This window comes from Danio rerio, chromosome 12 (assembly GCF_052040795.2).
Source record: "Danio rerio strain M-AB ecotype USA chromosome 12, GRCz13ab, whole genome shotgun sequence".
Taxonomy (NCBI): domain Eukaryota; kingdom Metazoa; phylum Chordata; class Actinopteri; order Cypriniformes; family Danionidae; genus Danio; species Danio rerio.
Genome location: NC_141032.1, coordinates 34,412,508 through 34,440,151, shown reverse-complemented (window position 1 = coordinate 34,440,151; position 27,644 = coordinate 34,412,508). Strand labels below are relative to the sequence as shown.

Here is a 27,644-nt window from a genome sequence, read left to right as displayed (position 1 = left end):
TCCCTAATCCCAACCAACAGTTTTAAAAAGCAAGCCAAAAAAGAAAAGCCTTCGCCTGATTTTTACCACATTTCAGATTTTACCACTTTTTCATCGTTATTTCTATGTTTTTTTATGTAATGTGTGTATTTATGTAGCGCATTTATTGTGTATGGCCATACACCTAAAGCGCTTCACAATCATGAGGGGGGCCTCTTCACACCACCACCAGTGTGCAGCATCCACTTGGATGATGCAACGGCAGCTACAGGACAACGGCGCCAGTGCGCTAACCACACACCAGCTATTGGTGGAGTGGAGAGACAGTGATAGAGCCAATTCGGTGGACAGGGATGATTGGGAGGTCATGATCGTAAGGGCCGATAGAGGGACTTTGGCCAGGACACAGGGGTTAAACCCCTACTCTTTCACGAGAAGTGCCATGGGATTTTTAATGACCACAGAGAGTCAGGACCTCGGTTTAACGTCTCATCTGAAAGACGGCGCCCACTGACAGTGTAGTGTCCCCTTCACTTTTACTAGGGCATTAGGACTCATACAGACCACAAGTTGAGCGCCCCCTGCTGGCCTCACTAACACCACTTCCAACAGCAACCTAGTGTTCCCTAGTTCCCATCCAGGTACTGACCAGACTCAGCCCTGCTTAGCTTCAGTGAGTAACTGATCTTGGGCTGTAGGGTGACATGGCTGTGGCTGTGTACGTTTTTGGCTTATGTTTTTGTCTTACCTGCTTTCTGGAACTGTTCTTCATCGGACTCAAACCCTGTTGTCGTGGTTAACTGATCTCGGTGTCTCAAGTCAAAGTACATGGCGAGCTAACTGGACAAACTGGTAACAATGGAAAAGCCATCCATACGAAGGCACATGGTCAGCTGATAAAGACAAAATGCAGCCATAGGTTCTTCTGGCTACATAATTTGCGAACTCCAGAAACGCATATAAGGCTACGTTTTCAGAATGAGTCTATGTTGCAACCAACCTCTGCAAAATACAAATTATATATGATTATATATGATATTATAATGATCATAATTGTCTATAAAATATCACACCGTTCTTTCAAATTTTAAATATTTGACATTTCTGTCCTTTCAATGTACTTTCTATTAAATTAATTTTAATTTAAGCAAAATATATTTATTTAGATATTAAAACAAGAAGAACTGTTTCTTTAACTTGAAACTAAAATAATACAATTATTTTTTAAAAATGTTCAGTTTATTTATTACAGCAATTAGTTTTACATTAAATATGTTAAAATTTAAAAGATTGATTTAAAGAAGCAATTATATTTTACTAATATTCACTATTACTTCTATCATTTGTCTCTGCATTTATTATGGACTTGAATGCAAAACAATACAACCCATTTTTGATTACCGTAGGGTTTGATGGAGACTCAATGAGATCATCTGATGTCAATCTTGCTACTTCCTGTTCTGAATCCAACTTGGACGGTTGTTTAAAAAGTTCCTTTGTCACTGTATCAAAATCTACCGGAAAAACCCACGTTAGGAAAAAACATTTAGTCATAGAGAATGAATAACAATGTTTTATTAGAAGAATTTGTTTTATTAAAAGTATAAACCTACAATAATCCACTGAATATAACACATAAAATACAACATAATGAAAACTAACAGAAAGGTTTTCTCACCTCCATAAGCCACTGTCCCTCCAGCATTTAAACGCAGTCTTTCTCTCAGCGTCAAGACCTGAGAATCAGCCGGCTTCAATCCAAGCACCTCCAAAGTCTGTGGACAGAACAACAACCATTATAGAACATGTTTGCACACACTCACGCTTCAACGTCTGTGCACAATCTATAAATAATAATTACAATATTATATTTTATCTCATTTTAATGTAATTATATATGAATAAATCATCTCAGTTTTAATATTAAAGGGTCACGAAACACCAAAACACATTTTTTGAGCTGTTGACAGTCATATATGTGTCCCACACTGCTAAAAACACTATTAGGACACCTATATTTCACTAAAAAGTGTAAATTGGTTGTTTTTGCGTTATTTCAAGCAAATTAGTACTTCCGGTTTGAAACGAATTTTTGAAGCTGCGTCACGGCCATGACATAATAGCCTGTATTCCAGCGTGCAGACTGGACGTCTGTGCCAGAGTGAGTCTTATTACGTCTTACAGTGTGTTGCATTAATGCATGAGTAAGGCTTGGTTCAAACCAATCAGCGCGCTCTATTGTGCAACTTCATTAATATTCATTACTGTCAGAGTGTAGATGGCAGAGACGCCACGTTGTGTTGGCAAAACAAGTGTAAAGTGTTGCTTTTATAGTTTGCTGCAGTTAAGTTTCGTTTTCATTTTCTCTCTGTGAGAGCTCAGACTCACGTGTGGATTACAGTGTACGCGACGCGCGACAACAATAACTTACGTGTCTAAGGAGGATTATTGTTTACCTGAGAGCAGTTCTCATCTGCAAACGCTGAGATCCATTTTCGCTTGTAGTCTCCTCTAAATAAAGACGCGGCTCTAGTTGCTGGTGATTGTCCTGTCTCTACAGATTTGGTAAGTGAGCGACCAGTGCTCTTTGTTTATTCAGTTCGTATTTTATTCGTATCAAACAAACTATTGCAACGAGTGTAAACAAGTTAGCACTAACAGTTACAACCAAACTATAACCTCGTGTTGGATTTAGTGACCGAAATAACACACGCGGCTTTCTGACGCTACCTGCCGTGTGCATCTAAGTTTCCGGGAAATGCTGAGTTTTTTTTCTCTCATTCGCCGTGCGGTATCAAACATTGCATGAAAAATACACGCTTAGAGCAGCTCTTCGATTCAAATATCACGTTTTTCGGGAGGGACATGAATGAATTCCCTGAATGAAAGAGCCAAACTGCAGTTAAAGTCCACCATTTAATAATCTGGCAAATAATTCAACTACAGATGTACATGTAAACACAGTCACATTGTCCGCTGTGGTTGTGTGTTTTGACTCTGAAATTCAGCGCGAATTTAAAATATAAGCGCTGAAATACACCAAGCCTCTTTTCTTCCTCCGACACTCCCCCTAAACAGAGCTGGACACGCCCACTTTTCTGACTTTTTCCAAAGTAGAGGTGTGAAAACACCCTGCTGAAACGAGGGGGTTTCATGGCCCTTTAAATATTATACGTAAAACATTTTATCTTTATTGAGAAATAAAGTACACATTACTGTGAAATAAGCTTCTGGAGTTATAGTCTTATTAAAATGTGTCTATTTTCTACATTGTCTGTCCAGAACAACAGATCTACAGACTGTGCTGTAGATCAGCATGAGCGAACCCACTGAAGCTGTAGCATAGTCTCTATTGATTTTCCCATCACACCACAGTAGGAGTAGATACAAGAGAGCATGCTAACTGCATACATTGTCCAACAGGGAATAAATCCCCCTGTACACAATATTAAAACCATAAAGGATCAATCCAGTACTGAGACTGTGGGGTAACCAATCATTAAGGCCTACTGGAAGGACAACCAGCGTATGACCTTGCTATAAATGCTAGATGTTTCTGTACTTCTGTGGTTGGACAGATACAAGATGGATGTTACCATCCACCTATTTTTGGTGTATCGCATTTAAAAAAACACTGGATGGAAACCCCAAGATCTGCATGAAAAACAAATATGCAATGAAAGCTTATTCAAACAAATGACTCGTGTAAATATTTATCCGATAAGAAAAATTCTGTGCAATTCAGAGTGTGATCTACATTGGTGAGTGGGCTTGATAACCACCTGTAGGTGCTTCATATGCACCAGACACTTTTCAACACTTTTCAAAATGTGCAATTTTTAAAATAGTGTGCTTCATGCAGGAGTGTGGGCTTGATAAACCACCTTGTAGGTGATAAACTTTGTCCTCTTCATATGCACCACACTTTCTTTTCAACAATCCATTTTGTTCAGGAAAATATTGGGCAATTCTTAATGTGCTTTACACAGGTGAATGGGCTTGACAAATCACTTTTAGGGATTGTTCACATATCGCGATTAAGTTTGCGTGGAAAGTGCGAGCATGTCGCTTCCTTCACTTTCAATCAAAGACAGTAAAAAATATGGATGTAGTATCTGTGATGGCACCCATAGGTTTCTGAAGAGCGCAAATAAAGCTACAAGTAGGAGTGGCCAACTGTTACCATTTTGTTCGTCATTGTGCCTACCAGGAGTTACCAAAAAAGGGCAAAGAGGCAAAGCATCAACGGAGCTAAAAATGCCTGCTAGCATTTTGCTTAGACTGACTTTTCTTTGGGAGAAACGCTTAATACCTCATTACCTGGCATTCTGGAGTGTATTTAAGTTTTAAAGAAAAATATAAATGATAAATTATCTAAAATAAAATAAATACATTTACAGATATGGTATTTAAATATATAATTTTACTAATCTGGAAAATGGAGGCCACTTGAATTATTTGTGAACACAATTAAGTGCCCACAGCATGTCATATTATCTGATAATTGTAGGAAATATTTCCAAAAGGCAACTGACTGTGTACAGCCACATAAAACAACACAAAAACTACAATGAATATGCCGAAATCAGCGGCTAATCAGCCGGAATCAGCTGAGGTGAAATGACAGCAACCAGCAAGACCTACCTGTCATTCAAGTGGCCACGCCCTTAATTATGCAGACTTAATATAATTTAATATAAACGAAACGCATGAGTTGTTAACAAAATTCACCCCCTCACAGTTGTCATGAAGGGTAATATTATCTGTATACACCAAAATAGTTTTTTGTCCCAGGCTGTAAACACCTTTTTTCTGCTGTTAAGTTGGCCATTTTAACATTGGGGTCAATAGAAATGTGCTTTAATGTGGAGCCAGGACTAGCGGAATGTCAATGCATTGCAGTTTCAGTTACTTCTGTATTAGCTTCACGAGGGAGATCGGGAGGTTGGCGCTTGATTTCAATGCACTTTGCGCTTCTGAACCTTTGCTGTCTGTCATTACTAGGTGACCATCAACCATTTTCTCAGAGGATGACAAGCTGACAAATCATTGCTGCAGCTCTGATACAAGTTTTATTTACGGAAAAAATTAAAAACGCACTGCAGTGTTTAGGTGTTCTGTGTTTGTCTGATGTGATTCATTCATTCCTTCATTATCATTTCAGCATATTCCCTTTATTAATCTGGCGTCGCCACAGCGGAATGAATCGCCAACTTATCCAGCATATGTTTTACACAGCAGATGCCCTTCCAGCTGCAACCCATTACTGGGAACATCCATACACAATCATTCACACATACACTACGGAAAACTGAGCTTACCCAATTCACCTATACCACATGTTTTTGGACTTGTGGGGGAAACCAGGGCACCTGGAGAAAACCCACACTAACATAGGGAGAATATGCAAACTCCACACAGAAATGCCAACTGACCCAACTAAGGCTTGAACCAGCGATCTTCTTGCTGTAAAGTGATTGTGCTACTCGCTGTGCCACCGTGCTGCCCTGTCTGATGTAACTATTATATTGGAATGTGTAAATTCAATACAGAGTATAAACCTGATCTGTCACGTTACTCATTTTTAAAAGTTGAGATGTTTTCAACATGGTTCGCCTGAAAACGTGACCATGTCGCAAGATGTATGCCTCCGTTGGAAGTGATGAACTTGCTTGTGCAAAAAACCCAATATGTGAACACAACCCAATATATTTCTCTCCTTACATCTTCTTATAAGCTTCCCATTCCTTTTGAAAAAATTGTGCAATTGTGAGTGTGCTCCACACAGCTGAGTATTTTTCTTTCTTAAAAATAAAAAGTCTACACTAACAGATTTGTAATAGCATCCATATACTGCTGCTCTCTGATATTATTCATATACTGTACCATGTTAATGTTTTCAAAACATTGGCATGAAATTCATTAAGTAAATTTACAACTTTGGATAGAAATGTACATTGTAAAAACGTCTTATGTTTCCTTAATATATATGGTGAATAACTGTCAAATGTACTTTACCAGAATTCCTTGCATGACAATTCAATTTTTATGTTTTTTTTTTTTTTGACATTACTATGGTTATTTAAGGATATTTTTCCTCATCGGTTATGTTGTATCCTATGCTGAACAAATAATGTGTATTTATTTTTAACTGTAAGATTCTGGCAACTACAGCTGCCAGTTTTTTTACCGTAAATTTAACAGAATATGTTTTTTGCAGTGTAACTAATGTTCTGAAATTAAAAGGATTAGATTTTAAAGACCTGGTCGATTTTTTCGGGCTTGAGTTCGAAGCTTTGGACGGAGCACAGAGGTTTGGAGGGTCTGCTGGGGTTACAGGCAGCGGATGCATCTGAGCAAAGAGAAAGAAAATGAGTTAAACTGCAAGCACATAATCTCCAAAAAATCTCCTTTGCAAAAACAGCTGTTTGTGCTTTTGGTAAAGCACATCACATTTTTTAAGACGGTTACATAAGTCCATGAGGGTATCATTTGTTTGAGTAGATTTGTAGCAGTAGTGGCACGAAAGAAAAGAGTATTTGGGTATTTAAGCCACACTTAAAAATGCATGCATGTTTCTGCGTTATATAACAAGTGTTTTGTGAAAATCTTGTGCATTTGTACTGTTTTTGGTCGTCGCACATTGGACACGGTTATAATAATCATTTGTTTGCAGATGACGTTTGCTTTGGATTTTTTTACACACACAGCCTCTCTAAAATTTTCAACCACTAAGATAAAATTTTTTTTAATAAATAAATAAAAATGTACATAAAATAATAAAATAAATACAAATTATATACATTAAATAAAAATATAATATTTATTGTATCTGTTTAGTTGTACTATTTAAAAAAAAAAATATATATATATATATATATATATATTAATATATTTACTTATATTTAAAATATATTAAAGCATTAAAGTTTATATTTTAAAAATATTTTGTATTTTTTCTCCCTTTAAAATATACTTTAAAAAATTATTATTTAATAAGAATATTTTATTGTTATCAATATCAAAACAGTTTGAAATCATTGAGCAAAGAGTCCCTTAAGTGTTCAAAAACACCAGGGACAATTCAGGACAGCAGTTTAAACTCATTCTAATATTACTTTATTATATTTGATCCTTCGTGGTGGCTTAGATAAATGCTTTTGTGTACAAGCAGGAATTAATATTGTTTGTGCAGACCGTGTTTTTCCTCGATAAACCCTCCCCATCTAGATGAACAGTAAACTGAAAGCACAATGCTTTGCTCAAAATAGTGCCAACCCTGTCAAATCCTCTTACGCTGAATAACAGCACAGTGTAACTGAGCTCACAGGTATGTACTCTCACTATGAGCTCACCATCTCATAGTTTATCGTTCACTCGTTCATTATCCGCATATTTGTTTATCCATTTGGGAAGAGGATTTATTTCCTCACAATGATTTCTTGGAATTTCAAAGCCAATATTTAGAATAATATCCATTGCCGTGACAGATTTGGCATTAAATCTCAATGAGGATTTCATGCAACGTGAAGTGATTTGTTTTCATTATCTACGTCTGTGAATATGCACATGCAGTTCTTTATGCAAAACAACGGAAAAAGTCCTGAGGTTAGAGTTTAGACAAAACATTGGGAAACTGTAATGTTTTTTATTTCATATTCCATGTTCGTTACGCAGTACAGCTGGTGTTGAAATCTGATTTATTAAAGGTGCTCGTCGATGAAATGCAACCATGTCCAGAATCGAGTTCAGTATCCTGGATTTCACCTGGAGTTATGTGTCATGTTGATGGTAATATCCATTTTTAGATTCATGCCAGCTGGATTATCTTGGGTTACAAACGCCACGTCTCATCAGCACACGGCTGTCTAAATGTCTGCAGAACAGGTAGTCTAATCCCGGTTGTGCCTGAATGTTTCTTATCTACGAGTTTCAGATTTACAATGCATCAGAATGTGAAAGGCTGCACAGACCAGTGCTGTGAGGTTAGTTTAAAGTAAAGTATAGAAGTTATGGGTTCAATAAAAAACTGAAACATTAGAAAGAACAGGACTATTTGAGACAGCAAAGCTTTCATTAGTGTCATTTATAGTGTTAATATTGGGTAGTATTAGTGTTAATATTATTGTAGTTTTACTTTTTTAAATTAGTTTTTATTTAGATACTATCTTTAAATTTGCTGTAAATTTCAGTTTAGTTAGAGTTTCATTCCTGTTTTTATAAGTCTTTTAGCTTTTATTTTGTGAACACCAGCCGGCAGCTAGCTCTTTGCAACTCTCGCATGGTCGACCACTGAAGCTAAGCAGAGCTGTGCCTGGTCAGTACCAGCATGGAAGACCGCATAGGAAAGCTAGGTTGCTGCTGGAAGTAATGTTAGTAGGGGGCGCTCAACCTGTCCTAATGCCCCAGTATGTTGATGGGGACACTATACTGCTCAGTAGGCGCTGTCTTTTGGATGAGACGTTAAACCAAGGTCCTGACTCTCTGAGATCGTTAAAAAAAAAACAGCATTCTGGACAAATTTGCTTACTGGCCTGTCCATCATGGCCTCCTAAAAAACCTCTATCACAATTGGCTTTATCACGTTCTCCTTTCCACTAATTAGCTAGTGTGTGGTGTGCGGTCTGGCGCAATATAGCTGCCATCGCATCATCCAGACAGATGCTGCACACTGGTTGTGGATGAGGAGATTCTCCTCAAAAATGTTTGAAGTGCTTTGAGTGTCCAGAAAAAAAGAATTATATAAAAGTAAGGAGTTATTAATATTATTAAGGAATTATTATTAATATAATTTTATAATTATTATTAACATTATTGTTATATTATTATTATTAACATTTTTATTTACTATTTATATATTTGGTTTCAGATTTAGTAATTCTATTATTAACTAGAGTTAACTGAATGTGTCGAGTTGTGCGAACCTTTTAGATGACACTGAATCTAAATGCATTCAAATGTAACAGTTAAAAGTAAAAAAATAAGCAGAATTTAGACAATCTTTTTCATATTTAAAGATTATACTGTAAATGCAGTCAAGCATTTCTAGCTTAAATACTTTTGGCAAATGAAGAAAAGTTCATTAAATATATATAAGATGTCTTTATAAATTTTTAGTTTTTAATTAATTTTTGTAGCTTTTCCCTGCTTTTTGAATATGTTTAGAGACATTTTTACCAAACATTCTCTCTCACTACATCCAATTTATGTTACTATGAGATAATAGCTATAGATTCAAGTTATTCAGTCACACTTTAAAATAATGTTCCAATAGTTAATGTACTGACTAACATGAACTACGAGCAAACAATACTTGTATCTCATTTACTAATCACAGTTCAACATTTACTTATCCATTAGTTATAAGTATCAACCCAGTTAATAAACTGAGTTATCAAGAAGTAACAGTGAACAACTTTATTTTCTTTAGTGTTCAAAAAGATAATTAAAAACTGCAATTAATGTATTGTTTGTTGTTAATCCATGTAACTAATACATTAACTAACATTAACTAATACAACCTTATTGAGAAGTGTTACCAGTTTTTGTTGTTTTCATTCTTGGAATTAATAGTTTAACACATTTCCATTGTAATTCTAATTTTTTTGTGGTTTATACCAGAATATTTGTCCTTTTAAATAATCGTCTGTGGTAAAGAACAATCAGACACAAACACTGGAAACAGAATTAAATCTCTAAATAGGAGTTCAAGTCTACTGTAAGTAAATACAGGACTGCAGTACCAGCGTTGGCCACTGTGGTGCAGGCACTCTCAGGTGAGGTCACGGGGGCAAGAACAGGCTTCCCTGTTGCTGCTCGTACCTGTAGGAAAGACACAAATTAATGGAAACATTAACCACTGTCTCTGAAGCATTGCTAATAGACCTTATTCAGTCTGCTGCTAAGACAAGGCCAAAACAAGGTTGTGACAGATAGAAGTATAGTCACTGAATGTTGGTAGTCCTTAAGGATTAAAACACAAAATGCTATGCTTCAAACATGTAGCACATTTTACAGTTTGTGGAGACTCCAAACACCCCAAGAGACAGCCTACATGAACTACGCATACAGGTTAAAAACGTTCAGAGACTTAAAATCACTGGGTTGTCATTTCACAAAGTTGACAAATTCAAGCAAAAACTAATGGGACTGGCTCACCTTATAGTTTTCTGATCCCTGTCAGTAAAATCTTGTAATCTATTTAAATTGAACATGTTTACAATTAGTTAATCCAACTACTATGCCAGCGTTTAAAAATCAACATAAACATCCTTTAAAAATGTAAACATGACTTAAAGTTAAAATGAGCACTTATCTGACGAGCTAATATCCCGACATAAATATTTTACAAAGACAAATTGAAAAATATGGCCTATGCCTTCTCTAATCTAAACAGTCACTATCTTCCTAAGGTCTTTGCCCTTGTAAATTTGTGAAATGAAGACTTCGAAATGATCATTATACGCTGAATAATAGACCTGTGGTCAAAAACTGGTGAGAAATTGATTATGAGATTTTTAAAATGCACCAATATTCTCTCTATAGTAGATTCTGGGCAGCAGATGATGCTGTATGATTTATAAATAGCCATTCTCTGCTTGCATCCATGTCCTTATAAAAACCACTTGAACCTAAAATAATCATTAATGAAGTTAGGAAAGGTTAAAGCAAATTATAAGATTATATAACAGTGTATATAAATATAAATTATAAGAGTGTTCATAGTGAGTGGTGTTTATATTAATCTCGTGGCATAAAAGTCAAAATACATGACTCAGCTGAGAGCACAAGAGCTATTCCATGTGAGCATTTATCATTCATTTATTTGTTTTCCTTCAGCCTAGTCTCCGATTTATCAGGGGTCGCCACAGCAGAATGAACCGCCAAGTACTCCAGCATATGTTTTTTACACAGCGGAAACCCAACCCCTCGCAACCAAGTACTAGGAAACACCCATACACTCACATTCACAAACACTCATACACTATTTCCAATTTAATTTACCCAATTCACTTTTAGTGCATGTCTTTGGACAGTGGGGGAAACCAGAGCACCAATGGGAAACCCACATGAACATGGGGAGAACATGCAAACTCCACACAGAAATGCCAACTGTCCAGTTGGAACTTGAACCACCAACCTTCTTGCTGTGAGACAACAGTGCTAACCACTGAGCCACCGTGCCGCTCTAATGTGAGCATTTAAGTGTACAGTTAAAAACTAGCCTAGCCTGTCATAAATTAAGCTCAAAATTGATTCAATATAGGATAGCGAAGCAATCTGAAATCACAAAACATATTTCTCAAATGATTTTCACCACAGCTCTGCTGATAAAGGTGTATGACTCTCTGGGTGATTCTCAATATCCTTCCTCATTTCCTTTCTCAGCCATTCTTCATCCTACGACCCGGAAACCAATCAAGCTCAGTAGTCTTGATGGACATTTTAATTCTCTAACTGCACAGCGAGGAGGCAAGAATCGAGGACAGGGCACTGCAAAAATGCACTAAAACAAGCGAAATGATCCGTCAATGGGATAAGTGAAATAATAATGTTTTTGCTATGAAATGAAATTATTAAAAAAAAAAACAATTCTTTTGAAGTGAGGAGGCTTGTGTGAGGATATGCAAATATTTTATTGACTAAACGTGATGCACACCTACGACAAAAAATCGCGAACTAAGGCAGAAAATTCAAACACACATTAATGTAATTATTAAGCATAAAGTTACTGTAAATGTGGTTTGTTTTCTTAGTTTTTTCTAGTTTTGATGTAACTTTTTAGCACAAATAAAAAAAGTTCATAACTGGAGCTAATCCATTGTTAATAACAAGTTTAAAAAACATACAAATTTGGTGTTTTGTAATGGTTGAAATTATTATCTATAATATTCAGGAATTCTGAGCCGTAACAAGACGTGTACAATAATCATTGAATGATTAACTCTAGTGCAGGTGACGCGGTGGCGCAGTAGGTAGTGCTGTTGCCTCACAGCAAGAAGGTTGCTGGTTCGAGCCTCTGCTGGGTCAGATGGCGTTTCTGTGTGGTGTTGCATGTTCTCACCGCGTTTGCGTCGGGTTCCTCCAGGTGCTCTGATTTCCCCCATAGTCCTAGGACATGCGGTACAGGCAAATTGGGTAAGCTAAATTGTCGGTACTGTATGAGTGTGAATGAGTGTGTATGGATGTTTTGCAGAGATGGGTTTCAGCTGAAAGGGCATCCTCTAACTAAAACATGCTGGATAAGTTGGCTGTCCAGATTAATAAAAGGACTAAGAAGAAAAGAAAATGAATGAATGAATGAATGAATGATTAACTCTAGCATTTAATTCTCTGAGCACAAACAGTTCTTCGTATAATTAGCACGTCTTGTGTGTGTTGTATTGCATTTGTATAAGTGTATTCCCTGTAAGTCGCTTTGGACAAAAGCATCTGCTAAATGACTAAATGTAAATGCTGACACTTGGAAGTGACGGTAAATAAGTGTGGATATACAGTTGAATTATTGGCCCTCCTGTGAATTTTTCTTTCTTTTTCCAATATTTCCCCACTTATTTTTAACAAAGCAGGGAATTCTTCACAGTATTTCCTAAAAAAAAAAATCTTCTGAAGAAAGTCTTATTCGTTTTATTTTGTTAAGAATAAAAGCAGTTTAAAAAAAGGAAAAAAAAAACATTTTAAGGTCAATAATATTAGCCCCTTTAAGCCCCCTCATTATACGATGATTTGCCTAATTACCCTAACTTGCCTAGTTAACTTAATTACCCTAGTTATGCCTTTACTGACATCATGGCAAAGATAAAGGTAATCAGTTATTAGAAATTAGTTCTTAAAACTATTATGTTTAGAAATGTGTTGAAAAAAGCTACAGGGTGGCTAATAATTCAGGAGTGCTAATAATTCTGACTAATAATTTCACTACTCAATTCCTCTGTCCTCGCATCTTTTCCTTGTGTCTTTCCCTTAATCCTGAGGGTAGAAAGCGAGAATGCACAAACTGAGAACTTACCTTAGTAAGTTCAACAGAAGGCAACGTCTCACTTCCAGAATTGGGAGTGTTGGCTATTTTGGGAACGAGGCCTCCAGGTAAAGCTGCTCCACTCAGTCCAGAGGGCTTGGTTTGGGGAGCTGGAGGATTTGTACTGCAGGAGGGTTGAAGGGAGATAGGGCTGTGTGGTCCACTGCTGGAGCCTGACGAAGATCTTCGTCTGATAAATGCGATTTCTACTGTAGGGTCTGGTCTGTGGGGTCAAGTCACATTTACAGATATTCTTGTAAACATTACTGTAGACCCATCATTCAGATGGATTTGTTTTGGATGGAAACAAACTGTCCTAATATATCAAGCATATTTGAATTACGTTGTCATTATGGAAAGGTTGTGTTCATATGAAAATATCTTAACCTGAGTTTGGTTCGAGTAAGTATGCTTTTGGCTTCTTCATGTGTTACTCCAACAAGTGACTCCTTGTTGATGGATATAAGCTGGTCCCCGGACTTTAGCCTCCCGTCCTAGAGTCACACAGGGAAAAACATTTTATTTTTACTTTGTTGTAATTCAGTTTAGTCTTCTTAATCTTAAATTGATGTTCAAAAGTTTTGTTTTTGACAAAAGTTTTATAAGGTCTTTACTAATAAATGTTAATAACATATTTTATTTAATTAATTTATGCATTGCTGTGATGACTAATCCTATTATTCTTCACTGCTGCATGATCCTTTCAAAAATTATTCTAATTGGTGGTCAAACAATTCTTCTTATTATATTAATAATAATAGTAAAAAAATAATAACAACAATACTATAAATAATAAAAATAATAACAGTAATAATAAAAACAACAACAACAACAACAAAAACACTATACAATAATAATAGTAGTAGTAATAATTTCATCATTATAAAAATAATAGTAATAATAATAATAATAGTAATGATAATAATAGTAAAAATATACATAAATAAATAATAATAGTAACAACAACAACAACAATAGATAATAATAATAATAATAAATATAGCTGCAAGCAGCAATTAAGGGGCCAAGCACTATTGGCCATAAGGTGGCGCTGCTCCAGACGTTTTTGAGTACTTTCAGGGCATGGGGCTGAAGATGCATACCATGTTTTGTAATGATATGTGAATGTGTTGGTAAAATATAGCATTTTTGGCCAAATATCAAAATGGGCGACGCCCAAAATGGCTGACCTGTGAAAATCAGACATCATTTGATTCGACAAGCTCTCCCGGATGTAATGAGATCAGTTTCATGAGTTTCGAACGAAAGGTTGAGACGTTATAAGCCAAAAAGCAAGTTTTTAGTATATCCGGACCACTAGGGGGCAGTGCGCCGAAACTCCGCAATTAACCTTAGACCCTAGTTGTCATAACACACACCAAGTTTGGTGTGAATCGGTGAATGCATTACAGAGATATCGCCTCAAGTCCATTTTTGCAAGTTCTACGTTAAATTAGTTCGTAAGTTAAACGAAAACGGTTGGTCTAATCAACTTGAATTCCATAACTTTTGGTTGGCATGGTCTGTAGATCATGTGATTCAATTTTGGTAAAAATCTGAGACACGGCCTAGGACGAGTTCGATCAAATAGGTTTTTCGAAAAATTTAAAATAGCGCGAAAAAAGTCATGACGGAAAATGACGTCATAGGGTGGGTTTGAATCGGACTGAGCCAAGGAATCAGAGGAAAAAAGAATTTTGATTGTAGCCCATTCGGTTCAAAAGTTATGATGATAAACATACGTGAAAGTTTGGACAAGTGGTGGCGCTAGAGAGTTTGATTTTGAGACTTCATAATTGGCCTGATTAATGTTAATACTGGCCTCTATCATTGTGCCAAATTATACAACTTTCCCGCATACGCCTATATGGGCTGCCATTCAAATCCGGCGGAAGAAACGGAAGAAGAAGAAGAATAATATGTTTTGTAATGATATGTGAATGTGTTGGTAAAATATAGCATTTTTGGCCAAAAATCGAAATGGGCGACACCCAAAATGGCTGACCTGTGAAAATCAGACATCATTCGACTCGGCATGCTCTGCCGAATGTAATGAGACCAGTTTCATGAGTTTCGGACGAAAGGTTGAGACGTTATAAGCCAAAAAGCAAGTTTTTAGTATCTCCGGACCACTAGAGGGCAGTGCGCCGAAACTCCGCAATTAACCTTAGACCCTAGTTGTCATAACACATACCAAGTTTGGTGTGAATCGGTGAATGCGTTACAGAGATATCGCCTCAAGTCCATTTTCGCAAGTTCTACGTTAAATTAGTTCGCAAGTTAAACGAAAACGGTTGGTCTAATCAACTTGGATTCCATAACTTTTGGTTGGCATGGTCTGTAGATCATGTGATTCAATTTTGGTAAAAATCGGAGACACGGCCTAGGACGAGTTCGATCAAATAGGTTTTTCGAAAAATTTAAAATAGCGCGAAAAAATTCATGATGGAAAATGACGTCATAGGGTGGGTTTGAATCGGACTGAGCCAAGGAATCAGAGGAAAAAAGAATTTTGATTGTAGCCCATTCGGTTCAAAAGTTATGATGATAAATGTATGTGAAAGTTTGGACAAGTGGTGGCGCTAGAGAGTTTGATTTTGAGACTTCATATTTGGCCTGATTAATGTTAATACTGGCCTCTATCATTGTGCCAGATGCATACCATGTTTTGTAATAATATGTGAATATGTTGGTAAAATATAGCATTTTTGGCCTAAAATCAAAATGGGCGACGCCCAAAATGGCTGACCTGTGAAAATCAGACGTCATTTGACTCGACATGCTCTGCCGGATGTAATGAGACCAGTTTTATGAGTTTCGGACGAAAGGTTGAGATGTTATAAGCCAAAAAGCAAGTTTTTTATATCTCCGGACCACTAGGGGGCAGTGCGCCGAAACTCTGCCTGTAACCTCAGACCCTAGTTGTCATAACACACACCAAGTTTGGTGTGAATCGGTGAATGCGTTACGGAGATATCGTCTAAAGTCCATTTTCGCAAGTCCTTCGTTAAATTTGATCGCAAGTTAAACAAAAACGGTTGGTCAAATCAACTTGAATTCCATAACTTTTGGTTGGCATAGTCTGTAGATCATGTGATTCAATTTTGGTGAAAATCGGAAAAATGGCCTAGGACGAGTTCGATCAAATAGGTTTTTCGAAAAATTTAAAATAGCGCGAAAAAATTCATGACGGAAAATGACGTCATAGGGTGCATTTGAATCGGACTGAGCCAAGGAATCAGAGGAAAAAAGAATTTTGATTGTAGCCCATTCGGTTCAAAAGTTATGATGATAAACATACGTGAAAGTTTGGACAAGTGGTGGCGCTAGAGAGTTTGATTTTGAGACTTCATAATTGGCCTGATTAATGTTAATACTGGCCTCTATCATTGTGCCAAATTATACAACTTTCCCGCATACGCCTATATGGGCTGCCATTCAAATCCGGCGGAAGAAACGGAAGAAGAAGAAGAATAATAATAATAATAAATATAGCTGCAAGCAGCAATTAAGGGGCCAAGCACTATTGGCCATAAGGTGGCGCTGCTCCAGACGTTTTTGAGTACTTTCAGGGCATGGGGTTGAAGATGCATACCATGTTTTGTAATGATATGTGAATGTGTTGGTAAAATATAGCATTTTTGGCCAAAAATCGAAATGGGCGACGCCCAAAATAGCTGACATGTGAAAATCAGACATCATTCGACTCGGCATGCTCTGCCGGATGTAATGAGACCAGTTTCATGAGTTTCGGACGAAAGGTTGAGACGTTATAAGCCAAAATGCAAGTTTTTTGTATCTCCGGACCACTAGGGGGTAGTGCGCCGAAACTCCACAATTAACCTTAGACCCTAGTTGTCATAACACACACCAAGTTTGGTGTGAATCGGTGAATGCGTTACAGACATATCGCCTCAAGTCCATTTTCGCAAGTTCTACGTTAAATTAGTTCGCAAGTTAAACAAAAACGGTTGGTCTAATCAACTTGAATTCCATAACTTTTGGTTGCCATGGTCTGTAGATCATGTGATTCAATTTTGGTGAAAATCTGAGACACGGCCTAGGACGAGTTCGATCAAATAGGTTTTTCGAAAAATTTAAAATAGCGCGAAAAAATTCATGACGGAAAATGACGTCATAGGGTGCGTTTGAATTGGACTGAGCCAAGGAATCAGAGGAAAAAAGAATTTTGATTGTAGCCCATTCGGTTCAAAAGTTATGATGATAAACATACGTGAAAGTTTGGACAAGTGGTGGCGCTAGAGAGTTTGATTTTGAGACTTCATAATTGGCCTGATTAATGTTAATACTGGCCTCTATCATTGTGCCAAATTATACAACTTTCCCGCATACGCCTATATGGGCTGCCATTCAAATCCGGCGGAAGAAACGGAAGAAGAAGAAGAATAATAATAATAATAATAATAATAATAAGAACACTAACGAAAGCAATAGGTGCCTACGCACCTACGGTGCTTGGCCCCTAAATATAGCTGCAAGCAGCAATTAAGGGGCCAAGCACTTTTGACCAAAAGGTGGCGCTGCTCCAGAAGTTTTTGAGTACTTTCAGGGCATGGGGTTGAAGATGCATACCATGTTTTGTAATGATATGTGAATGTGTTGGTAAAATATAGCATTTTTTGCCAAAAATCGAAATGGGCGACGCCCAAAATGGCTGACCTGTGAAAATCAGACATCATTCGACTCGGCATGCTCTGCCGGATGTAATGAGACCAGTTTCATGAGTTTCGGACGAAAGGTTGAGACGTTATAAGCCAAAAAGCAAGTTTTTAGTATCTCCGGACCACTAGGGGGCAGTGCGCCGAAACTCCGCAATTAACCTTAAACCCTAGTTGTCATAACACACACCAAGTTTGGTGTGAATCGGTGTATGCGTTAGGGAGATATCGCCTCAAGTCCATTTTCGCAAGTTCTACGTTAAATTAGTTCGCAAGTTAAACAAAAACGGTTGGTCTAATCAACTTGAATTCCATAACTTTTGGTTGGCATGGTCTGTAGATCATGTGATTCAATTTTGGTGAAAATCGGAGACACGGCCTAGGACGAGTTTGATCAAATAGGTTTTTCAAAAAATTTAAAATAGCGCGAAAAAATTCATGACGGAAAATGACGTCATAGGGTGGGTTTGAATCGGACTGAGCCAAGGAATCAGAGGAAAAAAGAATTTTGATTGTAGCCCATTCGGTTCAAAAGTTATGATGATAAACATACGTGAAAGTTTGGACAAGTGGTGGCGCTAGAGAGTTTGATTTTGAGACTTCATGTTTGGTCTGATTAATGTTAATACTGGCCTCTATCATTGTGCCAAATTATACAACTTTCCCGCATACGCCTATATGGGCTGCCATTCAAATCCGGCGGAAGAAACGGAAGAAGAAGAAGAATAATAATAATAATAATAATAATAATAAGAACACTAACGAAAGCAATAGGTGCCTACGCACCTACGGTGCTTGGCCCCTAATAATAATAATAATAATAATAATAATAAGAACACTAACGAAAGCAATAGGTGCCTACGCACCTACGGTGCTTGGCCCCTAATAATAATGACAACAACAACAATAGATAATAATAATAATAATAATAATAATGATAATAATGATAACAATGATAATGTCCAAATACTTTTTGGCAGTCGCCTCCTTGAATTATTTCCTGAACGAACACCATTGGCCCCTCTGCACGATTAGCTCCGCCCCTGATGACCAGGCCTAACCCCGTCCCTTTGGCAACACAAATCAATTGAATCATGCAGTCACTGCGGAAAGAGAGCCAAACGTAAGTGCTTAGATAAACAGCAAAAACAATTAGATTTGAGTGATTCGATTTTCCCCATTATTCATAATTAATCTTTTTGTGGGATTTCACTCTCACTCAGGCTAGGCCAGGTGTTTTCAGGCTCAAGCTCCTCTATCAGGAGACTATTAACTGCAATAGTGTCAGAAAGCTACTGGATTCTGTCATATCTTTTAACTTGAAAACTAGTTTAAAGGGGCTACACTGTATGTCAATGTGTGAGTGCCTTGCAATGGAACTAAAAAAATGAGACCCTTCCCAGCTTCCTAGGTTGCACATAAAAGCCTGTAGATGGACTTTTTGGCTACGCATGTGTACATCGTGTCTTTTGTGTGAATTTCTTTTGAGACTAATCTGGTTCCATAACTTTTAAGCAAAGGAAAAGTTAATTTGCTAGAAATTTCAAAAGTATGTGAAATTTATGTGCAAAGGATCATGCACATGCAATAAGTTGCTGACTGCAGTTCACTTAGTGGACACCAGTGTATTAACAAGGGTTTCTGACCTCATATAGCCCACAAATCTCCAGCATGTAATTGTAGTTCTTACGTGCAAACTTGTGGAGATGGGGAGTTGATGCAGGCGGTGGTGTACACTGGGCTTGGTTCTTTAGGACTAAGAAGCAGAGGACTGGTTGATCTAGATGATGAGGAGGAGGACGCTGTGTCTGTCATCTTTCCTAATGACAAGAGATTTTCTTTTTTATTATAATTAAAAAAAAATTTTTTTGTAGAAACAAAAACGCTTGAAATTTATCATGAAATTACAGATTTTTTACATTTCAACTTTCCGCCTCCCTCCCCCAAAGCATTTAAATTCAGTTGAACAGCTAAATATATTGGTATACATGGGCTGAGACAAATAAAACCATGTACTGTATTCCACATACATAAATAGACATGTAATCAATCGATTAATCAGTACACTCTCAGAAATAAAGGTACATAAGCTGTCACCTTTTCAAAAGGTACACATTTGTATTTGAAGGGTCCATATTGGTACCTCAAAAGTATATATTAGTACCTACAAATTTTAAGAGGAGCTCTTTTGTACTTTTTAAGTACTTATATGTACCCTTGAGGTATCAATATGGACCTTTTAAGTACAAATTTGTACCTTTTGAGAAGGTACCACCCCAGTGACAGCTTGCGAACCTTTAGGTGTAGAGTGAGAGGTATTTGTTTGTGCCACTGTAAGGTTTCGTTCCAAAAACTGTATAAACAGATCCCAAAATTATTAATTAAAAAATTAGCCCTTTATACTGTAGGTCAGTGGTTTCAAACGGTGGTACAGGGGCTGCCTTCAAGTGGTATGGAGAGTAATCCAATATGTCATATGGACATACATCATATATTTTAAAATTGATAACCAATGGTTCATATTTGAATATGATGACATTTAGCCTATATTTATGAGGTCCAAGCAACATTTCCAGATTTTGATGAATAGGATACTTAAAACTTTATATTTACGTACAGGAGTTTTTCCTTTACTTTTCAGAACAGTAGCCTACAATTTCAAAAGCACGTTTTAATTTAAACGTTGACATTTTATTTTTGTTTTCTCTTTTTTTTTTCTTTTCTTTTTTTACATATAAGCACAATACAGTGGTAATGTTAAAACTATTTATAAGGGTTAAAGTGGCTGATAATAATAAACATTCTTAAAAATAGTAGTTAATCTGCCACTGCTGTAGGTGATTCCTTCCAGAGCAATGTAATGTGTCAAATCTTTCAGTAGTGGTCAATGGATATCTGTTCTTCCAATAGAGTGCTAAACACCTTGCAATAACAAGACATGTCAATCATTTTAGTTTGATAACCTGGTAATGAGAAACTTACAGGAAATAAACCCAAAGCACATATTGCAGGGGTAACTGGAATTGGATTTGAAATAATTGAGGAGATTAATGTTACAACGTTTTGCCAGAAAATCTTAACCACTTCACATTCAGATACAATGAAAGAATGTTCCTTTATGTTTTTTTGGCGTTTGAAATATATATTTGGGATGTTTGGGTTAAACCTGTTTAGTTTTTCAAGTGTGATATAAGTATGCATCACCCAGTTATATTGGATCATTTTAAATGTAGTATTAATTGAAACATTCTGGGCTTTAACACATACATGATTCCATTATAAATCTGTCTGATCATATTGCAAATCTGTACACGAAGAATCTTTCTTGGATTCTGGTGTTTCTTTAGAGCCATTGACCAATTTGCTATAAAACAATGAAACATAGGTTGTCATAGGATTCTCATGAAACATTATTTTTTCTAATTCAGGGTGTAAAGGTCTAGTTCAAGAGATTTGTGTTTTAATACTGTGAACACACATCTACTGCTCTTTCACTTTAAAAAGACAAAAATGAATGCCACAATATCAGTAGCACAGTGCAATTAACAAACAGCTAAACTGACTAAAGAGGGGAAATTAGTATGAGAGAGAGCCAAATAAGAGTGTAAAATTGAGTAAAATATTGACAATGAGAAAACACATTATTTTCATAATGTTAAACGCAGCACAAACAAAGTGAAATTAGATGGTAAACAAGTAGAGACAATAATAAAATGTATGTAATCTAAAAACTACACACACACACACACACACACACACACACACACACACACACACACACACACACACACACACACACACACACACACACACACACACACACACACACACACACACACACACACACACACACTAAAAACATGCTTTTTGAGGTCTTCAATGAAACTTGTAATTGATTGCATAATAGCTAAATAAAAGAATTAATTAGTTTTTTTAACAATTAATTAAGCTACATTTTGTGCAACATTCAAGTATATTTTTTTAGAAATTTATTGTTTGCAGAATACTAGGAGGCTTTCCAGAAACCAAACCGCTCTATAGGCTATTTCTATCCATGTCCTGCAAGCTCTCAGAATCAGACGTACATCATTCACTCCTAAATGCACAAATAAAAAATTAATAACTTATAACTTAAAAATGCCAAATGCAGCACATAAACTAGTGCAAATTAGGTTACAAACGTGTAGAGGTGATTATAGGGTGTGTGCAATTTTAAAACAACAAAAAATAGGTTTAAGACAAGATTTTTGGGGGGTCTTCATCATCAATATTGATTGATTTATAGCATCCTTGCTAAATACTTGGTATGTTTTTTGGTATCATATTTTTTTGTCTTGTTTTCCCAATGACTAAATAAAATAATTGCTGATCTTAAACTTTTCATTAAACTCCTTTTTATTTTGCAAATTTTGATAAATCTATTGTCTCCAGAATACAATGATGCATTCTCTGTAGAACATTTTGGTAAGACTTTATTTTGATGGTCCTATTGCACATTTTGTTGACTAAAAGTTGCATTGAAACTACATGCCAATTCATTCTCATTTGTGTATTAGTAGACAGTCTGCTCAATATCTGTTGATACTGCTCCTTCAACACATTTAAATGACTATAAGAAACTTTGCAAGTACATGCCAACTTACACTAACCCTAACCCTAACCTCAACCTTACAGTCTACTCAAAATCTAATAAGAATTAGTTGGCATGTAGATGCAATGTAACTTAAGCTCAACAAAATAAGTTAAAAGGACCATCAAAATAAAGTGATACCGACATTTCTATCCATTTCAACATTTTCATCAGTTCTTGCAAGCTCGCAAAACCAAACAAAAGTCATTCACTCCTGAAATGTAGTGTAGTGACAGATGTAATGGAAAATACCTGTGGAAACAGAGGTGTCTGATCCAGAACTGGTACTACTGCTGGAGCCATACTTTTCCATTAATTCAGTAAATTCCCTCCTAATAAACAAACACAGACACACAAAATCAGTCTTATTTAGAGTCACCCTTTCTGAAACCTTCATTATCCAATTATTAAAATTGGAGAAATTTTCCTCATTAAATCATGCTTGATTTGCGTGTAAGAAAAAGTGCTATAGAATCTTATCTTATCTTATCTAACAGTGCCTTGTTAGTTAATTTGACGACTCCCATTAAATGCAACTTCCTCATTAGTTCTCAAAGAAGCTTAGAAGCGCTTAATTAGATTACTGAAGTAATCACCGATAAATTGGAATCAAAGTTAAGAGCTGGAGCCTTTCCAAATGAGAAATGTGATCTAAGCAGTAGACTTTTTTGACATCATATTCTCAGAATGTTTCCTGTCCCGACGCAGTTTGAGGTGATTGATTGCCCATTAATTACGAGTGTAATCCTTTTACACCGTTACAGCTTAAATCCTGACCTCAGCTGGTTCAGCTCAGGGCGCGTATGACAGACATGCGGCCCAAATACGTCAACAGCTGTTCAGCCGGAGTACAAAAGTGCTCATCAGGAAGTCACTGAGACCAGCAAAATGCCAGCTCTGTTTAAACTGAGACAGACAGAAAGAACTTGACAACTGCCCAAATCCGAGACCTGGGGCTAAGCAGACAGTGACCAAACAAAACAATCACAGCATGTGACCTCGAAAAATTATTCAGCATTGCGGATCGGCTATAGCTCAATTCTCCTAAAATGACTTGAACTAAAAGAGATAAAGAAAACACAATCATAAAAAAAGAACAACTCACAAAGAAAAGAAGCAGCTAAATTCATGATTTATGTTCTAGTAAAGTAAAGTAGAGTCTTTTCATGATATCTCACATTCTTTGGTTGTTGTTGTTTTGTTTTTGTTTGTTGATAAGCATAATTTGTACATCTTTTGAGAAACCACTGTATCATGAAACATTGATCAGCTTCTTTCATATCAAAGTGAATTTTTATATAAGTAAAATCAATTAAATTGACAGTAATATTTATGAGACTCTGGTGTTGTTTGTTTGAAATAAATATGTAGAACAAACTATTTTTGAGCAGCTATAAATCTAATTCTTAATCATTTTCATTCATTTGTTTAATTATATGTTGTTATTATCTTATAATGTAATGATTTTTTTATTTAATGCCATGTCAGCCACCAAGGCTATTTTCATGGCAAGAACATTTCAAGAATAAATATACATTAAAAACAACAAATAAACGAATACATAAAATAAATACGATTTTTTGTGTCAATAGAGGATAAAAATTCTACAACTTTCCCTGGTGTCACTTTGTTAAAAACGTCCATAAGAGAGTTCATTTAATAAAAAAAGCCTTCTGAAATCATTAAAAGCAGGACAGTCGATCAATATCAAAAAGGAGACAGGGCTTTTTCTGTCACAGACCCTCATCTGTGGAATGGTCCGCCTTTAGATATCAGGTCATGCTCTTTCCTTGGTGCTTTTTAAGTCTCATTAAAAATAATCACCTTCTGACTCTTGTTTAGATTATAAACAATTAATTTTAATTTGTTTTACCGTTTTTGTCTATAAATACAAGTATAGATTTTGTATGTTGATTGCTTTGTAAAGCACTTTGGTCAACATCTGTTGTTTTTAAATGTGCTCTATAAATAAAGCAAAAGCAAAAAGCAAAAGCAAAGTCCAGTAAAATGTGTTTTACAATAAAGGGAATTGTAAAGTACAAACTTTTTATCTTTTAAATGTAACTTATATTTTAAATTTGGATTAAAATGATCAGGTTTGAAATCATGTTTTGGTGTAATTGACTGTTAGATTTTTTTTTGATCAATCAAAAATGAGTAAATTCAGTAACAAACACAATTTATTTTTTCTTTTTCATTCATTAATAAGATTTTTAAATGGTTTTGCTTTATAAAAGTTTCATCAACATTCTTAAGGTCCAATCCTTCCAGATGCAAACATCTAAACAGAATTTTCTTGTTCTCCTTTAAAGTGGAATGAACCACCAACTATTCATATATTTTACACAGCAAAGGCCCTTCCAGCCGCAACCCAGCACGATGCTGGGAAACAAAGTTCTCATTCAACAAGTGCCAAAATTCTTAATGAAGTGCTAAAGACTTTAATGTTCTTAAGTGCATTAAGACTATATTTAGATGTAAAAAAAAATCAAGACGCTTGTGTGTCGTGTGTACTCATCCATTTATAGGATTAAGTATATGATGTCCAGCAGAGCACATTCTGTACTTGGTTAAAGGGATGTTTCTTTTCTCCATTCATGACCCTGGACCACAAAACCAGTCATAAGTGTGAATGTTTTAAAACTAAGTTTGTATAATTCGTTAGAATAGAACAATATTTGTTTGCGATACAACCATTTTATAATAAAAACATTTTTGATTGAAAAACTTACCTTTAAAGTTGTACAAATTCGCTTTCATCGTTACTTGATTATAATGCCAGAATGAGTTGTTGCTCATACAATGTAACCACAGAAGAGTCAGGCTTTAAATAGGAAAATTATTAAAACACTTTTTTGACATTTTTGCGAAAGTTGGTGATGGTCTAATCCAATTTATTGATCTATGCTAAGCTAAGTTAAAAATTCTATTCTAGCTAAATGGATTTAAATATGGTAAAACTTAACTGACTTGATGACTAACTCTAGGTGACTTGTAAAATGAGCCTATTTCCAAAGAGAAGAGTGTTGCTTTAAGTCTGGTTTTGGCATCTGAAGTCATTCATAATTAAGTAAAAATATCCCAATTTTTAAAAATTTTACCTGGAAGCGTCGTCACGTACTACCAGTAAAGACATGTGATTTGTAGCTGATGCCATTCGAAGAACCTCCACTGCCCTAATAAAACAACACATATACAGTTGAAGTTAAAATTATTAGCCCTCCTGTGCCTTTTTTTCTTTTTCAAATATTTCAGTGCAAGGAATTTTTCACAGTATTTCCTATAATATTTTGCCTCTGGAGAAAGTCTTATTTGTTTTATTTATCTAGAATAAAAGCAGTTTTTAATTTTTAAAAAGCATTTCAAGGTCAAAATTATTAGCCCCTTTAAGCGATATTTTTTCCATTGTCTATAAAATAAACCACTGTTATACAATTTTTTGCCTAATTACACTAATTTGCCTAATTAACCTAGTTAAGCCTTTAAACGGCACTTTAAGCAACAAGTACCTTAAATAATCTAGTAAAATATTATGTACTGTCATTATGGCAAAGATTAAAGAAATCATTTATGAAAAAAATCTTTACATTAGACAGAAATAGAGGAAAAATTAACAGTGGAGCTAAAAATTTAGGAGGGATAATAATTCTCACTTAAACTGTAATTCTCAATTCAGTTCAGTTATTTTAATATACTCCAGGCATCTTGTCATTTATTACATGCTCATACAGTAAACAATCCAAAATAAATTACTTTTCATTCGTAACACCCCGTAAATTCATGTTGTTGACATCTAAAATGAGGTCCCCTGGTCTGAGACGCCCTGAAAGACAGAAAGGGACACCATCCATCATCCCCAGAATCTAAATAGACGTATTCCAGCGAGATTTTGGGAGAAAGAACATACCGTCCTGTGCCGCGACGCCACCTGGCAAAACGCGTTTAATGAAAATGCCGAACTCTTCACCGCTCTGTCCCCTGTAGCCCCCAATAATCTTCACGCCTATCAAATTGAGAACAATGTTTTTTGGATTAATGGGAGTGACAGGACAAACTGTACACCGAAATGCCTCAAAGCAATGGATATTCTAAAAAATATTATAATAAACTCACCAAGTCCTTTTTTACAGTCTGTAAACTCTAGTCTTTCCACAGCACGGTTGATGCCATGAGGTCCCATTATTGTCCTGAAAAAAAAGAGAGATTCTTTTACAAATCGGTACAAGACATACTATCCTAAAGGGAAGATTTTCAGATGAATGTTCCAGACTGTTTTTTAAAAACACAGATTATCGAATGGATAGTAATAATGCGGTTGACCCTCTGATGCAAGAATTATTAAATCCCAGAGGAAAGAATATAATCATTCCTCATCTTTTTTTTTTCTCCAAAATGGCTGCATAATGAGAGATTTATTACAACAGAAGAAGATAATGGTAAATGCTGCAGAACAAATATATATATAAATGCTATATATATATATATATATAAATTTGGATGTAAAATTGCACCTCAGTGTTTTTTAAATTTATGTTAAATTTATTTACTGTAATGATTCAGTAGGTTAAACCACTTTTAATATAGAAATATGAACGTATGAATTTAATGTGTTTGGAAAGGCATCCACCGCATAAAACGTATGCCAGAGTAATTGACGGTTCGTTCCACTGTGGCAGCCTCTGATAAATCAGGGACTAAGCTGAAAAAAGTGAGTGAGTAAATCGAATATGGGCTTTAAAAATGTAAAATAAATTACAGTAAACAATATGGTTGAAGCAATGATTCATCATAAGGCAAAATAAAGAAAAGCTTATTCAGAAAGTAGGTTACTATGCTTGTATATTAAAAATCACAAAATGTAGGTAAATGAACTGTAGATAAACTATGAAAGCGTCTAATAGTAATTCCTTTACAAAAAGAGGGCATATATGGAGTCTGATCCCCATTGTATTTAATCCCCTCAACAGACCAAAAGCAAACAAATACAATGCTTTACTTTAAAGGACATCAAGTGAGATGCTAATAAAACTATGACATTTTTCTTATTTATGAGACCAAGATTGTTCAATATTTTCATTGTAATTATGTAGCCTTTTTATTCAAATATTATTAAATATCATTTTCTGAGATTATTTTTGTACATCGCTGCATGTGAAATAACTGTGGTAACTCTTTTTAATAATGTCTCATTGGTTAACATCAGTTAAACTTACATCAACATAAACATTTTAATGTTAGTTAAACAAATTGTTCAGAAGTATTATAACCTTATATATTAGTAATATATTAGTAAATGTTAAAATCAGCATTATGATTTATAAATGCTTAATACTATTAT

At 35.6% G+C, this 27,644-nt stretch overlaps 1 protein-coding gene across 4 annotated transcripts in view; it reads right to left on the bottom strand.

Annotated features, from left to right (window-relative positions):
- Positions 1-27,644, bottom strand: part of stxbp4 (syntaxin binding protein 4) — an 80,866-nt gene that overhangs the window by 45,957 nt on the left and 7,265 nt on the right. For all 4 annotated transcript variants that reach the window (XR_015504309.1, XR_015504310.1, XM_087276573.1 and 1 more), the window contains exons 4-16: positions 26,420-26,493; positions 26,214-26,309; positions 26,060-26,129; positions 25,408-25,482; positions 22,559-22,638; positions 19,367-19,496; positions 18,647-18,779; positions 13,385-13,491; positions 12,989-13,220; positions 9,723-9,801; positions 6,243-6,331; positions 1,658-1,754; positions 1,381-1,493 (exon numbers count right to left, since the gene is read on the bottom strand). Coding sequence is in view for 2 of the 4 variants with exons in the window: in XM_087276573.1 (XP_087132699.1) it covers positions 1,381-1,493; positions 1,658-1,754; positions 6,243-6,331; positions 9,723-9,801; positions 12,989-13,220; positions 13,385-13,491; positions 18,647-18,779; positions 19,367-19,496; positions 22,559-22,638; positions 25,408-25,482; positions 26,060-26,129; positions 26,214-26,309; positions 26,420-26,493 (1,375 nt within the window). In the remaining 2 variants the exon portion in view is untranslated. The remainder of the gene's footprint in view (positions 1-1,380; positions 1,494-1,657; positions 1,755-6,242; positions 6,332-9,722; positions 9,802-12,988; positions 13,221-13,384; positions 13,492-18,646; positions 18,780-19,366; positions 19,497-22,558; positions 22,639-25,407; positions 25,483-26,059; positions 26,130-26,213; positions 26,310-26,419; positions 26,494-27,644) is intronic.